The sequence below is a fragment of the Triplophysa dalaica genome, chromosome 6, assembly GCF_015846415.1.
Source record: "Triplophysa dalaica isolate WHDGS20190420 chromosome 6, ASM1584641v1, whole genome shotgun sequence".
NCBI lineage: Eukaryota > Metazoa > Chordata > Actinopteri > Cypriniformes > Nemacheilidae > Triplophysa > Triplophysa dalaica.
In genome coordinates, this window is record NC_079547.1 from 17,285,146 (window position 1) to 17,305,551 (window position 20,406).

The 20,406-nt window shown below is 37.0% G+C and overlaps 1 protein-coding gene across 1 annotated transcript; it reads left to right on the plus strand.

The window, feature by feature from the left end:
* The first annotated feature begins 465 nt into the window (after window positions 1-465).
* adcyap1r1b (adenylate cyclase activating polypeptide 1b (pituitary) receptor type I) lies at window positions 466-19,793 on the plus strand. Its single transcript, XM_056750931.1, has 14 exons — window positions 466-1,083; window positions 5,528-5,706; window positions 10,929-11,025; window positions 15,386-15,496; window positions 15,986-16,086; window positions 16,673-16,770; window positions 17,032-17,164; window positions 17,477-17,630; window positions 17,719-17,779; window positions 17,920-17,989; window positions 18,072-18,163; window positions 18,260-18,389; window positions 18,607-18,648; window positions 19,175-19,793. The coding sequence occupies exons 2-14, from the start codon at window positions 5,647-5,649 to the stop codon at window positions 19,361-19,363; spliced, it is 1,338 nt and encodes a 445-aa protein (XP_056606909.1). The 5' UTR covers window positions 466-1,083; window positions 5,528-5,646; the 3' UTR covers window positions 19,364-19,793.
* Window positions 19,794-20,406: the final 613 nt, after the last annotated feature.

The window sequence follows — 20,406 nt, forward strand, 5'->3', positions numbered from 1 at the left end:
AAATCACTCATCATTTATTCAAAATCATGTCATTTCAAACCTTTATGACTTACTTTCTTCCAAAGAACACACAATAAGCTTTGTGTAGAATGCTTGTAACCGAACAACGGCAATAACCATTCACTTCTTTTTTATAGACACACACATGTATTTTTCCAACAGCCTATTTTTGGATTCCAGATTGATTTATGTATTTTCCATGAGAATCGAACCCCAAACCATTTGCAATGTAGCTTCACTTGAGCTAAAGGAACACTTGTAGTTCTTCTGGAATTCTCCAACACAATTCAAAACAAATTTTACGAACTACACTCGCTTTCTTCCAACGCAATAGGTGACGTAATTAACACTATCAATGAGATGACGCGAGCTTTATCGGCCGCTGTCCAGGGTCCTGAGGCGTTTTCTGGAGTAGATCCACTCCAAATTATCTGGCTCTGCATATGGGTCAAGCATGAGCTGAATGGCGAAATCCTTCAATTTGCTGGTGGTTTGCAATTTACCACAACACAACGGAGACTGCGATTCTACATCACGATTGTGAACATTTTAGCCGTAATTATGTAGAGAATTCTGTAGATAATTAATGGCTGTGATGTTAATGCGAATAGCATTTGAGACACATGTGAATGGAATGGACTCACTGCGACCTTAAGAAACGAAAGAGAGAGAGACAGAGAGAGAGTTGGGGTGTTTGAGGGGGTTCATCTAAATGCGCAGCGCATATCAGGGAACATTGTGAGTCTGCGCGGATAACCGCCGGGTGTTGCAACACAATAAAGAGAACATAGCAAAACAGACCACGTTCCTTACTGAGAATCTTGCGCGCTTCTTTTTCGTTTTCATTTCTCACAACCACTCGTCTATAGATGTCCTCTCATTTTTGTAGAGGGAGATAAAAAGAGAGAGAGAGAGAGAGAGAGAGAGAGACGTTACTCGTCTGCTTAACTCACTAAGTTTTTCTGGTCGTCTTGACGGAATGTTCCTGCACCATCTCAACGTATGTGACTGACAGCGCGAGACAGTCTGCATTCGGCATCGTGTTGACACGTCCTTTCGCGACACCTCCTTGCTGCAGGCACAGTAAGATGTTCCTCTTTGCTCATTCTTTAAATGACCGTTTTAAGATTAACATTTTTTCTTTTGCATGTGTAGCCCTGTAATGCAATGCACGAATCAATAACTCTCGTGGATGAATTACAGCCTACATGGTCGAAATCATTTAACTGTATGGTTTGTGGGTAGTTCAACTAGCCAACTGGGAGTTCTGCGGTTTGCACAGATGGTTAAATTAACAGTAACTGTGATCTGTACGTTGTTCAATGCTCATGTGAACCCCACACGATTTGCTCCAACTTCTCCCCATGATCATGAAGCTATGTTGATTGCAGACACGTACACGAGATTTTTAAGATCCAGGAAAAACACAACTCATTCATGCATATTGCATTATTATAATGTGCTTTAAAAAAATACTAAACAGATCTTTCTTCTCTGCATTTTGAATATTTATTTGTGTTGCATAAATAGACGCATTCATATATTTTGATCAGATATATTGTATATGAATAATAAATGTTAAAACTTCATTAATATCACCATGCCACACCCAAACGTTTCCAAACTGCTCGAATTATTATGAAGCAGAACTAGTAGCACTCATTTAATTATAATGAACAGTATAAGATATATAAATTGTGTTGAATGTGTGCATTACAATAAGAAAAATCATATGCCACAATGTGCATTATATATGCATCAAGTCAACTTAGAAGTGGACTCCTTTGGATCAATTTTTTTCCACAATTGCTCCAAAACATTTATAAAAAATAAAATGTGATCTTTGCAAGTCCTGATTGCATTTAGAAAGGATGTCTTTGTGAGCTCTGTTTTGAATGAACCCAGCAAAAAGCAAGCGTTTGATTCAATTTGATTGCAGTGAACATTTCAGTCAGTTTTCTACTGCGGTGCCTCTATATATTATATTGGAATACATCGGAATCCATTTCCAATCTTGTTATTATTTTGAAACAGACCCATTAAGTTACATAGACAGGCCTACAAATAAACCATTTTAGAGTTAAGTTTAGATTCAATACAGTTCAGTGCAGCCTTTAAAACTACATTATATTTCACGCACCGCTTGCAGGTGTTCTGTTACATCCACTTTCAACTCTGATAATGATATAGAAGATGATATGTAGGTGAGTTTGCAGTCTCACACTTCACACAAATAGGCCAGGTTTGTCTAAGTGGTAGAAAGTTACAGGCAATTGACATTTAAGACCAACTATGATGTACGTAATTCATTTGAATGATTTGTGTTTGTGTCACATACACACAGCACCACAGTGCTGCTTGAATAATAACAAATCGCTTTGCCTATCCTGGGGAATCAAAGTAATAGAAGACACCCCATGAATTTCCTTGTGATTATAGTTAGAAATAAAGAAGAATAAAAAAGAAAGACCGAAAAGGAATTTCCCCAATTCCTGATTCATTCATTATGAAGACAGAAGTGTGTATATATGCTAATCATAGTCCCCTTTCCTCTTCAAACACCAATTGACAATCTAAATATAGCTACGAAGACATTAATGACTTAGTTCATGATTGGTCAGCATAGTATTAACACACTAATGACAGAATTTCCCCATTCTGCAGGAACTCTCTTCCTTCCTTTCGTTTTTTCATTGATGTGTCTTTGGAAATGTTGTGAGACGTTTGACAAATTACTCATAGCATAGCAGTGTCCACTAGCCAATGCCCCAGGGTAGATCTTAATGTAACATAGCTACATTGGAACATTGCAACATTATGGTATCTGTGGGCTGTTGGTGCCTGCAATGAATATTATTTTGGGGTGTAAACACCAGGGTGGTCAGCTGGTCAGTCTGACATGCCTTTTTACCTCTGTAAATTCATTTGGAGTGTGGTAACAACCTTGGTGGGATCACAGGCCCCTGGAGCTTTGGAAAAGCTAGCCTGACTTATTCTTGTTTACAGAGGCGTGATGTCTAGTTTTGTAAACGTCAATGTAAAGGAAACCAGCACAAACGTCTGTGCCGATTTGCATGTTTATGGTAAACATATATATATATATATATATATGTGTTAGATATGATTAAGTCAGATTAACAGTCACTTATTCATATACCAGTCATTATATTAAGAATCACTTATTCCATGATAATGTAGACAACAGATGTATAGCTTAAAATATGCTATTTTTGTGAACTGTAATCAGATTGAATAAGCAAGTTCACTACAGATCTTTCTCTATTTGTGTGTATGAAAAAATAAATTTAATATTATACTCCACTGCCCTGCGATGGGTTGGCACTCCATCCAGGGGGTATCCTGCCTTGATGCCCGATGACTCCTGAGATAGGCACAGGCTCCCCCGTGACCCGAGGTAGTTCGGATAAGCGGTAGAAAATGGATGGATGGATTATACTCCACCACATCCTTATACTGTACATCACTTATGGGTAGCTGTTAAATAAAGAACTGTGGGATAATACATTGGTTGTGGAAAATTTCTACTGAGTACAGACTGCTGGCATTTCAGGCAAATATTTATGAAAAGGAAAGTAACGATAAAAGGATTGTTTACAAAATCCAGTGAGAAGTGTATACTCTACTAAGGAAAACATCAGAATGTTTACCAAATCATTCCGATATGTCATAATATTTTCAACATAATTTATAACATGCCATAATATTGTCTCAAACCCAACCAACATCACTTCTGCAATGACATCTGAAAGTATACGTCACATGGTTTCACATTGAAGTGAAATTTCAGTGGCTGTTTATGCCCTAAAGGCCAAAACCTTTTTTTGAAGACTAAATCTTTCACATGCTACGAAGGCTATCATCTGTCCCTAGGTATGTCCTTCAACTAGCCAAACTGTTAAGTGTTTCCCCGCTAACTGAACAGCAATAGCTATATTCAGTTTCATCAGTAAAATCAATATAAAGTTCTCTTTAATAGGACAGTTTACCTGTCATTAGATGTTTTGTTGTTAGAATTATTTTTAATTGTGAAGACATGCTTTTTTGGCAAAAGGATTTGCTGTGGTAAATGTGCACCAGGGAGTGTGCAGAGGGAATGTTTACAAAGTGTTCGGGCACGCTGCCTCTCTGTGGCCTCTGATAGCTTAAGTGTACACTCCGGAATGTTGACACTTAAACACATGCACAAATACTGACACAATACTGTAACACTCAATGAATCCTCACACTTCAAAGGCAGAGGAAAAGTGCATTCGCATACATACGCACACGCACCCACATACCCACACGCACACACTCCTAGATAACATAAATTGTTACCATTAAGAGGATTTTTCCCACAAATATTTCTTAGGATGTTTTGACACTTGGTTGGCATATATTAGCAAATTAACTGAATGAATGTGGTAAGAAAACCCTTATACGGGAAGCTCTGCATTGGCAAGCAGTTTATTCTTTTCTCCTTTTTATTGCTGCTATTTATTCTTAAAAGCCGAAGCGTCTCATTTCAGAATTTCATTCTTATGTGTATATTTTTATTAACATTTCTACACTGAACACTCTGCAAATGGTCACGCAAAAAAAAGATGTCTGATTTTTGCCTGACCATTTGAAGAGTCTTCAGTGTAAAAATCTTTATAAACATGTATACAAAAAAATGTAGTATATTATATTATAAATGACCGAAATTCTGAAATACGGTTATTAAACTATTTAACAGTTGTCAAACTGCAACAAGAAGAGAATGTTTCAACATCCAAACCTTACAGAATACAGTGTGTTTTAAAGTGATTTGCGTCATGTGATGCGAGTTTATTATTGCATATTCTGTACACGACTGTAAATGTCAATGCAAATGTAAATTCTCTTAAGTGCTTGTGAAAATGCATGCATGTCAGCACAGTTTTTGCGAACATCTTTGCCTAGCGTGACTGTCGGGGTGCCCTTGATGCATAGCCGAGGGAGCTCTCAAGCAGTCAGTTTCATTATACCCACTAATTACAGCAAGAGTGCTTTCCAGAACAGCTGTTCTATTCGTTCCTCCCGATTTTCCTCCATCCATCCGTCCATTACACTTATACTCTCTTTATCTCATTTCTTCTTCCATCACTGTACCAAAGTCTGCCCACAGTTCCCCCGGCCCTCTGCCATCATGAGATTGGTGCTTGTGCGAAACAGAATTGAATCAGCAATTATCCCCAAGCAATACTGTGCAGTTGCCCGGGTTGCGTCATAAGGCTGGTCTGTGATACAAGGCGTATGGATAAACAATTTAATCACAATTATTTCCTCGCCGTCACAAATGTATGCAGATGATATGCCGCATGTGTCCACCATGTAGGGTCATTTTTGTAATATTTTATCATTATAGTATCGTTGTACCATTATGCAAATGTAAGTGAGTCTACTGTGAACCCATCTGAACCATCAATGTGTCTGAAGCATCAGCGTCTCATTCAAACAGTCAGGCCCCACTAAATCTAAAACATGTTTTGCATGTGTGTTTCAGGATCAAAGATGATTTGAAGAACTGCTGCAGACTTCCAGTGAATCTGTTAACCAACATTTTCTAGTTCATCTCTGCCACAGCTGATCAGTGGATATTGTCGCTTCAGTGCTCCAGACAAAATGGCTTCCAGTGTGAGAAAATGTCAGCACCTGTTTTTTGCACTCATCCTTTTGCCGTTGGTAAGCTTTGTGCAAATCTTACGTATGTAAACAAGACAGATCCATTGGATTAATGGAACTGAATTGCATGAAATTGAAAGATTGCTGGTGATCTAAACATGAAAGCACAATAAATTCCTGATTGTTAAACAAAAGTCTCTGAAGCTAATTAGATGTTTGAGCTCATGGGAGAGAGCAGCCTGAGAGAAGCAGCTTTAGATATATTCGAAAGAGGGGAATAAAAGCTTTAAACCACCGAAACAGAGAGTGGGAGACGAAGAGCGCTTGTGAGAGAAATGTACAGTGAGGTGGGGGAGAAGAAGATATTTCTCTTTTTATTGCCTTCCGTAAATATTTCACATAAAATCTGTCAAATCTAGCAGCACTCATAGTGTACTGAGTTAGTTTCACGGTATCCTTTCACAAGCAATCTAGTGAAGTCTTTGTTTATAAAAAGAATCATTTTCTCTTTAACATGCTGTCTCTGCTTCCCACCGAGGAGAGACAAACGTCCACCGGCAATTTACGTCACATACACGTTGGCACCGAGATGGTGCCTGGCATCTACCGATCTCTGGCACCAGACATGCCAAATGTAAACTGTCCAAAGGCCAACGTAGTTATGGTACAGTGAGTACTTGAGGCAGCAAAGGCCATGCTGTTTTATTTCACAGTAACAGTAAATGCTGGCAGGGGCATGGCAATGGAATATTTACAAAAGGTTTTACTCCTGTTTTTTCTCAAAGGTTTTCATGATGGCTAGATGATGGGCAGTGTTAGTTTAGTTTAAAACAACAACAACTTGACATTACGTGCTGGAACATATAATATTAATGTGGAATTATGTCTGAGATCATGTCTAACTTGGAAACATCAAAGTAAAGAGTTAAACGGATTGTTGACCCAAAAATATAAAATCGGTTATTGTTTACTCACTCTTGACATTGCAAACCTATATGTCTTTCTTTCTTCTGCGGAACACAGAATAAGAGCATTTGAAGAATGTTGGTAACTGAAAGCCATCGGTCCCTTGAAAAACGATTTTCAAACTGATAGAGGAAAGAAATTATACACTCATTGAGTCTTCCACTGCTCTTTGTTTTTGTGGTGTTGTAGAAAGACAAATGCACAAAAATTACGGTAAACAAAATAACCAGGAAAAATAGGCAAATCAACAGTAAAGAACCTGCAGTGAATAATTTTTTCTAGTGAGCCTTTTTCATGACATGTAATGTAGGAGTGAATTGTGTAGTCTCTTTGTGATGGAAATCAACTCTGCGACACAGAATGGGTGAGGGGTGAGAACTGACAGTGCCTCCATGAATATTAATGCCGTGCTCATGTTTATTAAATTTTGCTCATGTTTTCGCGGCAACACACGAGGAGGCCAGCGCTCTGAGACCAATTATCACACTAACTACAATGTCAGTGCACAACCGTAGGGGGCTCATATAAGCAGTGATTTCTTAGCTGATTAGCTTATTATATTTCATGATTATATTTTGTATTCTGTTTTAAAATTTTTGTTGCTGAAGGATGTTTTCTTAACGCTTCCGAATTTACAACGCTGTAAAATAGTCAATTTTCTGCACTTTGGTTTGGCTTTTAATGTTTTCTCGTAGGCTACATGTGTAAGCTGAAAAATACTGATATAGTAGAATGCATTTCATCATGGGAAGCCAACAAGGCATGTTGGAAGTGTTTGCTTTACCTTCTGTCTCCTGAGATGCTTTCATCTATTCGATTTATGAAGGCAGCACATAACCTTCACTGCTTTTGATATCCCACAATCCTCCGTGTGCTTGTCCGCAGGGGAAGGGTCTGTGACAGTGCAGTGTCACGCTCTAGAAATTAAAACAGCATCCGAGAAAGCTGTCGGTGTTATCTGTATAAATGTATGTTTTATTTACGTTTTATTCAAGTCAAGTTTTGATTGTATTTCTACCAAGAAATTACAACATGCTCCAACCCAAATCGACCCTTGGGAACATTTAGCCTAGTCCTTTCACCGACAGCAGACGATAAACGTTTATGGGACTTTATTTGGGTACTAAATGGAAGTTCCAACCGCAAAATTTTGTAAATACTGTAGTTCAACCCCCATAAAATCTATACCTTGAATGTAAGTAGTCGCTTATCCAACGACCGCCAGTGTCCGCCAACTCATTAAAATGTCTAAACATGCCGTTATTTCACCAACAGTACAGCAAATGAGTTTGGGAGAAATGGCCTTCAGTGCAGTGTTTTAACTATTGGTCTCTGCATGACATGGGTTACTTCCCCATTCCATTCTTCCTAAGGAGGTTTATGTGATTGTCGTAACTCTGTATTTCAACGGCTCTGGTTTTCACCAAAGCTATCTAAATGAAGCCGGTTTATGCAGGTCTGGATAACAATGACTGATGCAATGACGTAACAAGTCAGCTGCCTGAGTATTTGGACACAGCCAAAGTATTATTCAAATGTAGCCTCATAATGTATACAAAACGTCTGTCAAGGATAAAACTGACTGTAAAAATATTTACATATCTCACAGCTGTTCAGCTGGCTCCCAATAAAATAAATATAGATAAAAATATAGATGTTTGGATTGGCTCATTTGGGAAAGTCATTTGACGCAGTACTAGAGATATTTATTGTCTTGAATGTGGGTGGATGTGGAATATTAAACAGTTTCCTTATCACAAAAGTATAAACACAAAGCATTATTGCAACCCATCACTAGGGATGGTAGATATTTGTTACAGAGTATATGCAGTCTATATGTTCTTTCCTCTCAACTCTAGAGCTGTCATAATTCTGAGTTCTGTCTGATTTCTTTGACATTTATATTACAGTAAGAAACCACATTCGAAGTCTGAGAAATTGAAGCAGCTTTACTAAGCAGTTTTATTAAGGCCGTGTTCAGATTACACTTCTTTTTCGAAGCTGCTAGTGTCTGCTTTACATTATAATCATATGGAGTAAACCGTGTTTTCAACAAACTCTGTTTATAATTCAAGTACACTTCCGGTACGCTGCCTATCTTTTTCTCTGGGCTGGCTTCGTGCACAGATGTCGAAGTCATGGCGTTCGGCTGCTATTTAAACAAAAAACAATTCTTCCATTCTTAGGCCGTGTTCACTCTTAACTTCTTTTTTGAGAAGAAAAAGTTGACAATGGCGCTTTTTTGTAAGCCGGAGAGTAGACGCCAGGAGAGCGCAAAGTCGAGGCACTTTGGAAAAAAATGAGAACGCAGTGCAGCTCAGGTTTTCCGCACGGTTCTAGACGCGAAATGTGAATCGAGCCTTAAACTTTTTTGTTAACACCAGAAGACGCTCTGAGTTGGAGCTGCGAAAAAAAAAGTGCTGAGGACGTTCTTGAAAAAAGGGTTTACTCCATAGGATTATAATGTAAAACAGACGCTTCCAGCTTCAATAAAGAAGTCAAGTGTGAACCACAGGCTAAGGCTGCTGATGGACTCACTCATGCTGTCAGTGTTTATTTAATCATTTATGAGCTCTAATGTTTTTTTTCTGGACTGATGATCTTTGAAGAAGTTTTGACATTATTATATTTATAACTCTTATTCAGGAGTAATTTTATCACCTGCAACAACAACCTCAAAGGAAGTCCCGCCTTTCAGTAAAAAGAGTAAATTGTTTACTACTACTCTCTACTAACGATTCTTTGGGTGAAGGATTTTGAGTGTTGTGAGGTACTTGCCAACCTAAGCAGTAGCAGTAGAATCCTGGAAAAAGCTGTTTTTAGATAAATAAGAGTTTAAGAAAACAACATTTATGATGCAGTTAATTAAAGGTTGGAAATATATTTTTTCATTGTGACATTGACAGCAAATAATTAAAAAAATCCATTGTTTCTCATTCCTGTAAATATGACTTGGTATTGTATGACGGAAAAAGTAAAAAACGATATATGTATAAAAAATGCAAACGTACTTCTTTACATTAGCTTTAATCTATACATTGTGTAAAATGTGTGATTATCTTCCATTTCTTTAAGTTGTTCAAAACTTGTTTTGTCTGTGAAACAACAGATGCAGTTTTTTCATTCAAACTCAATGTTGACCAGTTTTTTTCGAGCACAGGTCTCCGAGCTGAAAACAGATATGCATGACACCTTGTTATCTCATCATTATTTTATGCATTTTAGGTTTCTCAGTCACGACTCTTTAATCAGATAATTGAGGTTTAATATTGTGTAAATGCATCTGTACTTACGGTTGACTACGATGATTTTGATCCAGGGCGATAAGCCAATAATGAGCTCATCAAACTGCCCCACACTGTCAGAAATGCTTATGCTTTATCTGTTCATTTGACATCGCCAAGTGAGCAACTGCCAGGACTGAAATTATCATGTAAATGGGTATTCAATGGTTTTTGAATAACAGTGGATCTATTAAGGATTCAAGTGTTCCATATCACCTCCAGAAGGCCCAGTTAGTATCTTTGCTTCTGTAATTGGACATTTGTGACCCTGGACAACAAAACCAGTCTTATGGGTCAATTTTTTTATTGAAATTTAGATTTTACATAATCCGAAAGCTGAATAAATAAGGTTTCTATTGATGTATGAGTTGTTAGAATAGGACAATATCTGTCTGAGATACAACCATTTAAATATCAGGAATCTGAGAGTGCAAAAAATCTAAATATTGAGAAAATTGTCTTTGAAGTTGTTAATCAGGGGCACTGTGGCAGGCCATCCACTCACAAAATTAAAGTTTTATATATTTAATATCCTAATGATTTTGGGAATAAAAGAAAAATCAATAATTTTGACCCAAACAATGTATTTTTATCTTTTACAAAAAAATTCCCGTTCTACTTAAGACTGGTTTTGTGATCCAGGGTCACATTTGTGCTGTTGTCACCGGTAAAATTTTATTGAATAGCGGTGCAATAATGGGAATAAGTTCGGAAAAAAATCACAAACCACAGTAGGCTAATATAGACTAAAAAGATTATCAGCCTATTTCTTACAGTTATAATGAGAAAATTTACAGGCAGCATAAGTATAGACTTAAAACTCCTTTAGAGACACTGTATAATTTAGCCATTTTGTGGGATATTTTAAGACATTTAATCCTGCCAATTTTTATGATTATTATTGCTGGTTTGTGATATCAAACACAGCAATGAATGAAAAGCTATTCTTGCATTTGCTCTAACATGTACTTGCAAACATATACCAGTTTTGTGTCTGATTCTAATGCTGCACTCTGTGTTTATATCTTTCAGATCTCCTGCATGCACCCAGACTGTGTCATTCAATTAGAGAAAGAAAAGTGCATGGAAAGGATGGAAATGGATGATCCTGCCAGCGAACCTGAATTAAGTAAGAACCACATTCACACTGTTGTCCTGGGCCACAGTGGAGGCGAGGAGGACCGCCCCTAATTTTTTTGTCATAGGATTATTGCTTTATTTATAAGCAATAGTGGTCTATGGTACTGTATATGTTCCGATTCCTATTTAAATGTGGTTAATAATTGCTGTATCGTGTGTAAGACTGCATGCAAGTTGTAATCTACACCATTTCTCGTTTTATGGTTTTAATTTTAGAGTGACAAATGTGGCATGTTTCAGATTTATCATGCAGTGCAAATCTATTAAGCTGCAAATTGTGAAAAGAGTGATCCAATATATACGAGTAACAAAAATAAAGTCTTCCTTCCTTAAAACACGGTGGCGCTTGTGGGTGAAGGGTGGAAGATCATACACGCAAAGCTCCTACATGACTGATTTTGACGCCTCCTCGAGTGCTGTCTGCATGCAGCATTTATAATAATCCTTTGGACAGTCACAATCACAACCAGTAATGAAATGTTGACAGTTTGATTTGACAACAAGCTGTCCTAAAGGAGCAGGCCAATGTGTTTACATAAAACTATAGAATCCATCCAGAGATGAGAAAGTGCAATGCGTGTTTGCAGCAATGATCTGAACACAAAATAGAAAAGACAGGAAACTCTGTGGTTTGTTTGGGCTACACGGATACATCATCTTTACCCTATTAAATTGCATAATTTACTTAGACCTATTTTTGGTCATTGAAAACAAGAATTAATTGAATCATTAGCTCTCTGGCTCATTTTTGGATTACATAACCAGTCATATAATTCATAAATCAGATGTAACAATTCTGCCTGGTATTCTACAGAGGTACAGTACATCTGGAAAATTTTGGAGTGAAAGGACGAATAGCTCTGCTTTTCATCTAATCATGCATCTGTGTCCAATTTACACAAGTAATTAAAACTGCTCTCAGGAGAGAAATCATAATCGGTCATTTTCCGCAAGTGTTGCAATGTATTCCAGGAAGACAATGTTTTTCAAACTCCATGCATCTCTTAGGAATGCTTTAATCTATTGTTTGCTCCTTTTTGTTGTCATTGCTTCTACAGAGGAATTTAATGGTTGAGTTAAAGGGATAGTTCAGACAAAAACTACAATTGCCGTGTATTTACTCACCCTCCGGCCATCCGACATGTAGGTGACATTTTTTCTTGTGTAGAACCATAAAGAAGATTGTTTGGTAAATCCGCAGCCCTCTCTGCTTCATATAATGGGAGTCTATGGGGTCCCCCTGTCTAAGAGTTTCTAAAGCACATAATTCCACACAGAGGCACCTGGCGACATGTTGACGTTCCGTGAAGCGAATAATTAGATATTTTCATAAAACATTTTTAATAATATTAGCCATATTGTGCAGCCTCTGCACACGATCGCAATATTCTCTGTTCAGTATTTGGTGGCGGATGGCATATCAGCGTCTGTTACGTTTAGCGCCACCTGCAGAAAGGGAGTGTTGAGGCTGAACAGTGTGGCTAATATTATTAAAAATGACGATCAAATTTATGAAAATATCGAGCAAGTCACTTCACCAAACGTCAACATGTCGCCATGGAGCCGCTTTTTGGAAATATGTGCTTTAGGAACTCTTAGAACGACGGACCCCATATACTCGCATTATATGAAGCTGAGAGGGCTGCGGATTTACCAAACAATCTTCTTCATGGTTTTAATCAAGAAAAAATTACACCTACATATCTCGGATGGCCTGAGGGTGAGTAAATAAACGGCAAATTTGAGTTTTTGGCTGAACTATCCCTTTAATCTAAAAATACAGTATAGTTGTTTGTATAGTAATCACTCGGCTGGATTATTGCACAGTAATTCTATGCTATTTTGAGGCTGTGTTTGGCCCTGCCCAAACAAAGAAATGACAGGAGGGTCTTTCAGAGCATTTAAGTCATGTATTAAATTGTCTAAGATGTTTTACAAGACTTCAGGCTGCTGTGAGATGTGTTGTAAGCAATGTTGTGTGCTTGTTTCCCAAACACTTGTTCTAGAGTTTGACAGTCCATTTGCCGTTTGTTATTACAGATCTGCAACATTTACACAGACCACCGAGAAGCAAATGTCAACTCTGAGTCATTTAAATGTATGCATTGTATGTAATCTAGAGCAGTGGTTCTCAACTTGGGTCGTGGGACCAACTGCTCTGCATATTTTGAGCCTCCCTATTTCAAGTCAACACCTGTAAAGTGATTTGATAAATTAAATTGTTTACTCTCGTTTTTGTTGAATCTTTGCAAATACCAATTGTAACCTTTTTAAAGCGCTCTCAGGCCTGTTTGCATTACAACAAATCAAGATCATGCACCATGTCTTCCAAATGATTTTGCCCTTTCCTTTATCTGCCCTTAAAGGACTCATTTAATGAGCAAATTGGTATTAGGGTCTTCATGTAATGTCTGGAACATATTTTGCTTGAAAAATGCTCAATGGCTGTGTAAAACCCACGCCCCTTCTGTCCGGCGTGTCAACACAACACAAGTGTAGTACTGCCATGGCAATGGTTTAGCTTAATTATGTTTCCTGAATTCGTTTTAAACATTTTAAATGTTTAAACTCCAAGTGCCCATTTGCCAAATAACATCTATAAAAATAGAGTATGTTTAACAACTGGCGCTGAATGTTCTATTTAGCCCGTTACTGACTTAGCTCCATTCGCTATCGTATGCTAACGTTATCATCCTACATATACGGTACATGTACGTCAATTCAGACTGTTGATAAATATTACAGACATCGGCAGCTTTGTCTCGTTCAGTTAGTCTCGATCCCTCTTAAGGAACAACTTTGAAGCTAATCCTGCTTGTACTGTCCCAGGTTGATAAAGTACTCTGAAGTGATTCGCGCAAACGAGTAGGTTTTTATTTATGGTTTATAATAAAATAAAATAAATCTACTCTATGCAGCTATTACAATGCATGTTGTCCATAAACTTTAGCCGTGGCGTCACGTTTACCGTTGTCGCTTGTGAAAACAACAGCGGCGGCAGCATAGTGGGTGGAATAGTGCAGAATAAGGGGCGGTAATATTATAAAAGAGGAGCAAAATCTGAACGGCTCAGTTTCTCACATGCTTGCAGAGAAAGGCTTACCAAAACAAAGTTACTGGGATCTGGTTTTTCACGTTTTCTGGGTTGCTAGATGCCCCGCGGACCGACTAACTCCAATAAATAGGGATCATCATTTACTCAAACGGGCCATGTAATGCTTAAACATTCCATTATCTCCAATAGATAGGGATCGTTCACCCAAAAATGAAAAATTCTGTCATGAATCACACTCGCTTTACACATGTATTTGTTTTGTTGAACACAAAGAAACGTTTTTGGAAGAATTTTAGCAACTTCAAAGACATCATTTGGCCACCATAGTAGGAAAAATGTTTGTATATTTTTTTGTTCTATTGAACATCAAATAAGATATTTTGAAGAATGTAGGAAAGTAAAAAGTTCTTGAGCACTGTTGACTACCATTTTTTTTTCCTCCTATGGTAGTCAATGATGTCCTAGAACTATCGATTGCTAACATTCTTCGAAATATGTTTCTTTGCGTTCAACAGAACAAATACAAGTCTAAAACAACGTGAGTGTAATTCATGACAGAATTTGACTTTTTGGGTGAACGATACCTATTTATTGGAGATGATAGAATGTTAAAGATATCTTCCAGATGAAACAGATTAACAGAATGATTAAGCTATGTACATGCATACAGAAAAACACACAGCAGAGATTTTAGACAACAATTGTACCGCCATTTTTATTTGCATTTTGTTTAATTGAAAAAAGTATAATACAGTATAATATGTGTATACTGTACTGTAAATTTTATTATTGGAAGCATTTCATTAAATGTATTACATTTTGACTTTTAAATGCTCTGATATTTTTTATACAGTATGCACGCTGAACTGCTGTGGAATTGTTTTATTGAATTCCTTTAACCTATTTCACTATGGGAACAGATGGAGAACTATTTCTGTCGCCTGTCATCTGCACTGATTTCCACTTAATCATAAGAACGGGTGTCAAGTAGCACACCTAAATATATCTTAAACCAGGCTGTTCAATTCTCAGGCGCCGTCAATACCTCAATAAAAACTGGTTCAGAGACAGAATCTTGCAATCACAGCAGCGCCGCCAGAAATAGACAACAGTATAATGTTGAGATCCAACACAAATTTGAATCACAGATAAAGACAGCATACATTCATTCCACACTGACCGGCTATGTCTATGTGATGGAACAGTCCTTTATTGAAGTATTACTGTATGTGTCTTATTGGTTTTGTAATGGTCAAGGTAAAACTAAATGATATCCTTTTGTTTATTTTCCCAGTATGTAGTTGGATGTGGGACAATCTCACCTGCTGGCAGCCAGCTAGACTTGGTCAGGTGGTCTGGATGCCCTGTCCTGAGTTATTTGAAGTCATGAGTGAAGATAAGGATGGTAAGTACTAGAAGTGCTTGCTTAGTCAGGCATTTGTATTACAATTGAAGTAAGGGATTTGGACGAACCTCCAGGTGTCACGTTAAGTTCAGTATGTTACCCATCCTGCGCTACTGACACAAATGATATCTTGAATGATGTAGTTTGTTGAGGAGAGGTGTGCTTGTACATTGTGTTGGCTGGATCCTTAATGAGGAAATAGAAACCTTAAAGGGATAGTTCACCCAAAAATGAAAATTCAGTCATCATTTAATCATAATTTTTAACCTGTATCACTTCGTTATGCAGAACACAAAAGATATTTTGAAAAATGTTGGTAACCGAACAATGTTGGTACCCATTCACTTGCATTGGTTTTGTGTCCGTACAATATAAGTGAATGGGCACCATCGTTGTTTGGTTACCAACATTCTTCAAAATATCTTCTTCAGAATAAAACTGTTTTGTTTTATGCTACTTCATTATGATCTTTAACTTGTTTCTTTATAGACTTTGGAAAGGTAAGCCGTAACTGCACAGAATATGGCTGGTCAGACATGTTTCCTCACTACGTTGAAGTTTGCCCTTTTAATGACAATGGAACAAGCCCAGTACGTATCTTTTATTTCTCTTAATAGAATGAATCACCCACCGTGACTTAAAACACAATGCATGTATTAGGTATAGAGAGATGGTCACTTGAGTACAGTGAGTTTTAGTACTTTATAAAGCAAACTGTAAACTTGAAGTGAAAAATTACTGTATAAATTTGTTATGCACAACACAAAAGATATTTCGAAGAATGTTGGAAACCGAACAATAGCGATATCCATTCACTTGCATTGGTTTTGTGTCAGTACATTACAAGAGAATGGGCATCGCCGTTATTCGGTTACCAACATTCTTCAAAATATCTTCTTCAGAATAAAACTGTTTTTTTTATGTTTCTTCATTTTAAAAATATATTTTTATCTTTTATTTCTCCTAAAAGAATGAATCACCCACCCTGACTAAAAACACAATTCATGTATTAGGTATAGAGAGATGGTCACTTGAGTACAGTGAGTTGTAGTACTTTATAAAGCAAACTGTACATTTGAAGTGAAAAATGACTGTATAGATTTTTATCACTATGTCAATTCTGAAGTTTTAAATATCATGACAGTGATGTATATTTTATTTCTTGTTATTGAGCAGGACATGTACTACGTGTCAGTAAAAGCTCTGTATACTGTTGGCTACAGCACCTCACTGGTGTCTCTCACTACTGCCATGGTCATTCTCTGCTGGTTCAGGTAAGACAGAGGGAAACTCAGAAAAGCATTCATCAGCCATCATTATGTCTCTAAAGAAATAGCCAACTGAAAAATAAAAATGATTGGATTTGTTCACCCTAAGTGTTGCATATATTTACATTGATTTTGAATAATCTACAAAATTCTGTAATATGGTTAGAACAAATGTACAAAGACACAAAGAGAAAATCTTGTACATAAGGTATCTACAGTATTTTCTTGTTTTTTTAAAATATTCCTTATGATTGACTTTACCCACAGGAAACTACATTGCACAAGAAATTTCATTCACATGAATCTGTTTGTGTCCTTCATCCTGAGGGCAATCTCAGTCTTTATCAAGGATGGTATTTTATATGCAGAGGAGGACGGCAACCATTGCTTTATACACACCGTGAGTCACACACACACAAATGCACAGTCCGTCATGGTGATGAGACCATTAACATTCTGGCCTGACCATGTCATTGCTTTGTGAAGAGAATTAGTCTCAGACTGACACATTTGTGTAGCCGTTATGTGCTTTAATTTGCTTCAGATAATGAGGTCTCTGTAGTCACCCCAGTCACTTATGGTTTGGCCAACAAGTTAAATGTGCTTTGAATGTTACAACAGTATGATTTTATAGTGACTTCCCTTTTTATGCTTTTCTTAATAGCGAAAATGTAGTAAGCTTGTCCTTGAATGTTTGTTCTTCGTTCTGCAGGTGGAATGCAAGGCGGTGGTGCTTTTTTTCCATTATTGTGTTTTATCAAATTACTTTTGGCTGTTCATAGAGGGTCTGTACCTCTTTACTCTTCTGGTTGAGACATTCTTTCCTGAGAAAAGATACTTCTACTGGTACACCATTATAGGATGGGGTGAGACACGACGCATTTGCCCACATAATGGTGCACACGTACAATATTACAGACTGAAGTTACTCTATGTGTTTTATGGTTTACTCAGGTACTCCAACGATATGTGTGACGGTCTGGGCTGTCCTAAGAGCTCACTTTGATAACATCGGGTAAAAGAAAAGATGCATTCCTATCGTAAATAAATAATATCGTAAATTCAAAGAGTAATGCTTAGTAAACATTTAGTAAACAACCCCTTGAAGCAAAATGGAAAACAGGTCAGACTGAGGATAAATGACTTTGTTTGCAGATGTTGGGACATTAATGACAATGCTGCCATCTGGTGGGTGATCAAGGGTCCTGTCCTTGCCTCTATCATGGTAAGTTAAGCTACTATCATCTAATATACAATTAAATAAAATATTGTATTATTATACAAGCTAAACTGTCTTTTCTCTTCAGATTAATTTTATACTCTTCATTGGCATCATTATAATCCTGGTGCAAAAGCTGCAGTCTCCTGATATCGGAGGGAATGAATCCAGCATTTATCTGTTAGTCTATAGCTTTTGTGTATTCTTAATTTTAAATTGAACAATGTGCTTTAGATTTAGTTTCGTTTGACTTGTCTGGTGTGTTGTGATTGACAGGCGTCTGGCACGCTCCACACTTCTCCTCATTCCCTTGTTTGGAATCCACTATACTGTTTTTGCTTTCACACCAGAAGATGTCAGCAAGAGAGAAAGACTTGTGTTTGAACTTGGTCTTGGGTCATTTCAGGTACAGCCTTAGTTCTAACTGTCCTGTCGTTTGATTTGAAATGTCAAATAATTTTGCATAACTTCACACACTTTTTGTTTCCATGTTTATGTACTATACTGTGTAATAAATTATAATATGATTTTTATGATTATGATTATATGATTTCTAACAGTAATATACATTACATCTAGTGACAATTTTCTCATTTTCATATAATTTTTTATGGTGTCTTTAGGGTTTTGTAGTAGCTGTCCTTTACTGCTTTCTCAACGGAGAGGTAAGTGTTTTTTTTAGTGCCGATTGAGAATTTTTTATTTATTTATTTGGAGTTAGCTCAATTTTAACCCAGTGTCTGTCAAGCTTTGTGTTTTATAAAAAAAATGAGAACACCTTGGCTATGCCCATTTCCAAAATAACTTTGAAAGAAAATCAAGAGCCTTTCATTTAGTAGTATTTTAGGATGTTACAGAAAATTCCAATTTATTTATTTTTTACAATTTACAGTAAAATGTTGTTTCTAAATATTTTAGACTCTTTTTATTGTATTTAAATACTATGTATCATTGATGTTTAGATATTTGAAAATGACAAAAATACAGATTAAAAACATTTATTTATATATGTAAAACATTTATTTAATAGATTTGAGTTTTTATTTTTTAAGAATCATCATTACTATCACAGTACCCATTAAACTACCCTAAGATATAAAGAATTAAAAAGATGTATGTAAAATTCTGATTTTTTGTGACCAGCATGTTAATCCAGATTCAGTTAGATTACTAACCCTCTTGTCCCTAAAGGTGCAGTCAGAAATCAAACGGAAATGGCGCAGCTGGACAGTGAACCGCTACTTTGCTGTGGATATGAAGCATAGGCACCCATCCTTGGCCAGCAGCGGTGTGAACGGGGGAACCCAACTCTCCATTCTCAGCAAAAGCAGCTCACAGATCCGCATGTCCAGCTTGCAGGCTGAAACACCAGCCACATGAAGACCACACATCCTTTAGACGAACAGACTTGATACCAAACCATCTCCAAACTTGTTCTAACAATCGCCATCAACATCCAAGCCCTGTTTACTTTTCTAATGGGGTCTATATGTAGTCAGTCAAAGCAGAACATTACATCTTCTGGCCGTCGTGAGACCTCATGCTTTTGGTATGGAAATCTGAAGACCTTACAGTCAATGATCTATTGTGTGCCAAGCAAAGATGGATATTTCGATGGGCTTCTTGACTGGATTGATCTGAAAGGAAAGGAATTGATTGCATTGAAATCCAGTGTTTCTTTCCGGTAATCTACTGATAATAAGCTAATAAAAGTGGAAACAAAGTGGAAACATACCAACAGCGCTTCAGCCATGGTTTTCTTTTTTGTGAAACACCAATAAAGCAACGAGATTCTCAATATGATACATTATTTAATTGCAGTTGAGGAGATTTTGTGTTACATCTGGTGTTGCAGGAAAGGAGACACATAACATGAAAAGGTTCTTGAAGGATGGCGAACCATGTTTCCCACAGGAGGTAATAAGTCCCTGACACATGATTCTTGATACACAGACCAGTCAGTCATGTAATATGTAAATATTTTAATCGTAGAATGAAGGACGGCAGAAAATTTACGTTTAAGGAAACATACCATGAATTATAAGATCTTTAGTGTTTTTTTGATGATATATTTGAATGTATGTTTTTTTGGACGGTACGTTGTTGAAATCTCTTACATGGTCACGTGACCTATTTTCAACATTCTAATAGAAGTAAAAACATTTGGGCTCAAACACAGACTAAAAAGGAAACTTTGAACATTTCAGTGGGAGAACTGAATATTTAAAGGAATAAGAATTGGTAAGATTAGAGTTTTCTTCTGTGGAATTTGAGTGGATTCCTGTTGTTCTTTAAATGTGGGTTAAATGTGATTCTAGTTTTTTTATCAGCCTCTATTACAGAAAATGCCAAGTAGAATATAAAAATGCAACAAAACACATGCCACTAGATTTGGCATATTTACAGTGCACAGAAACTGGGTA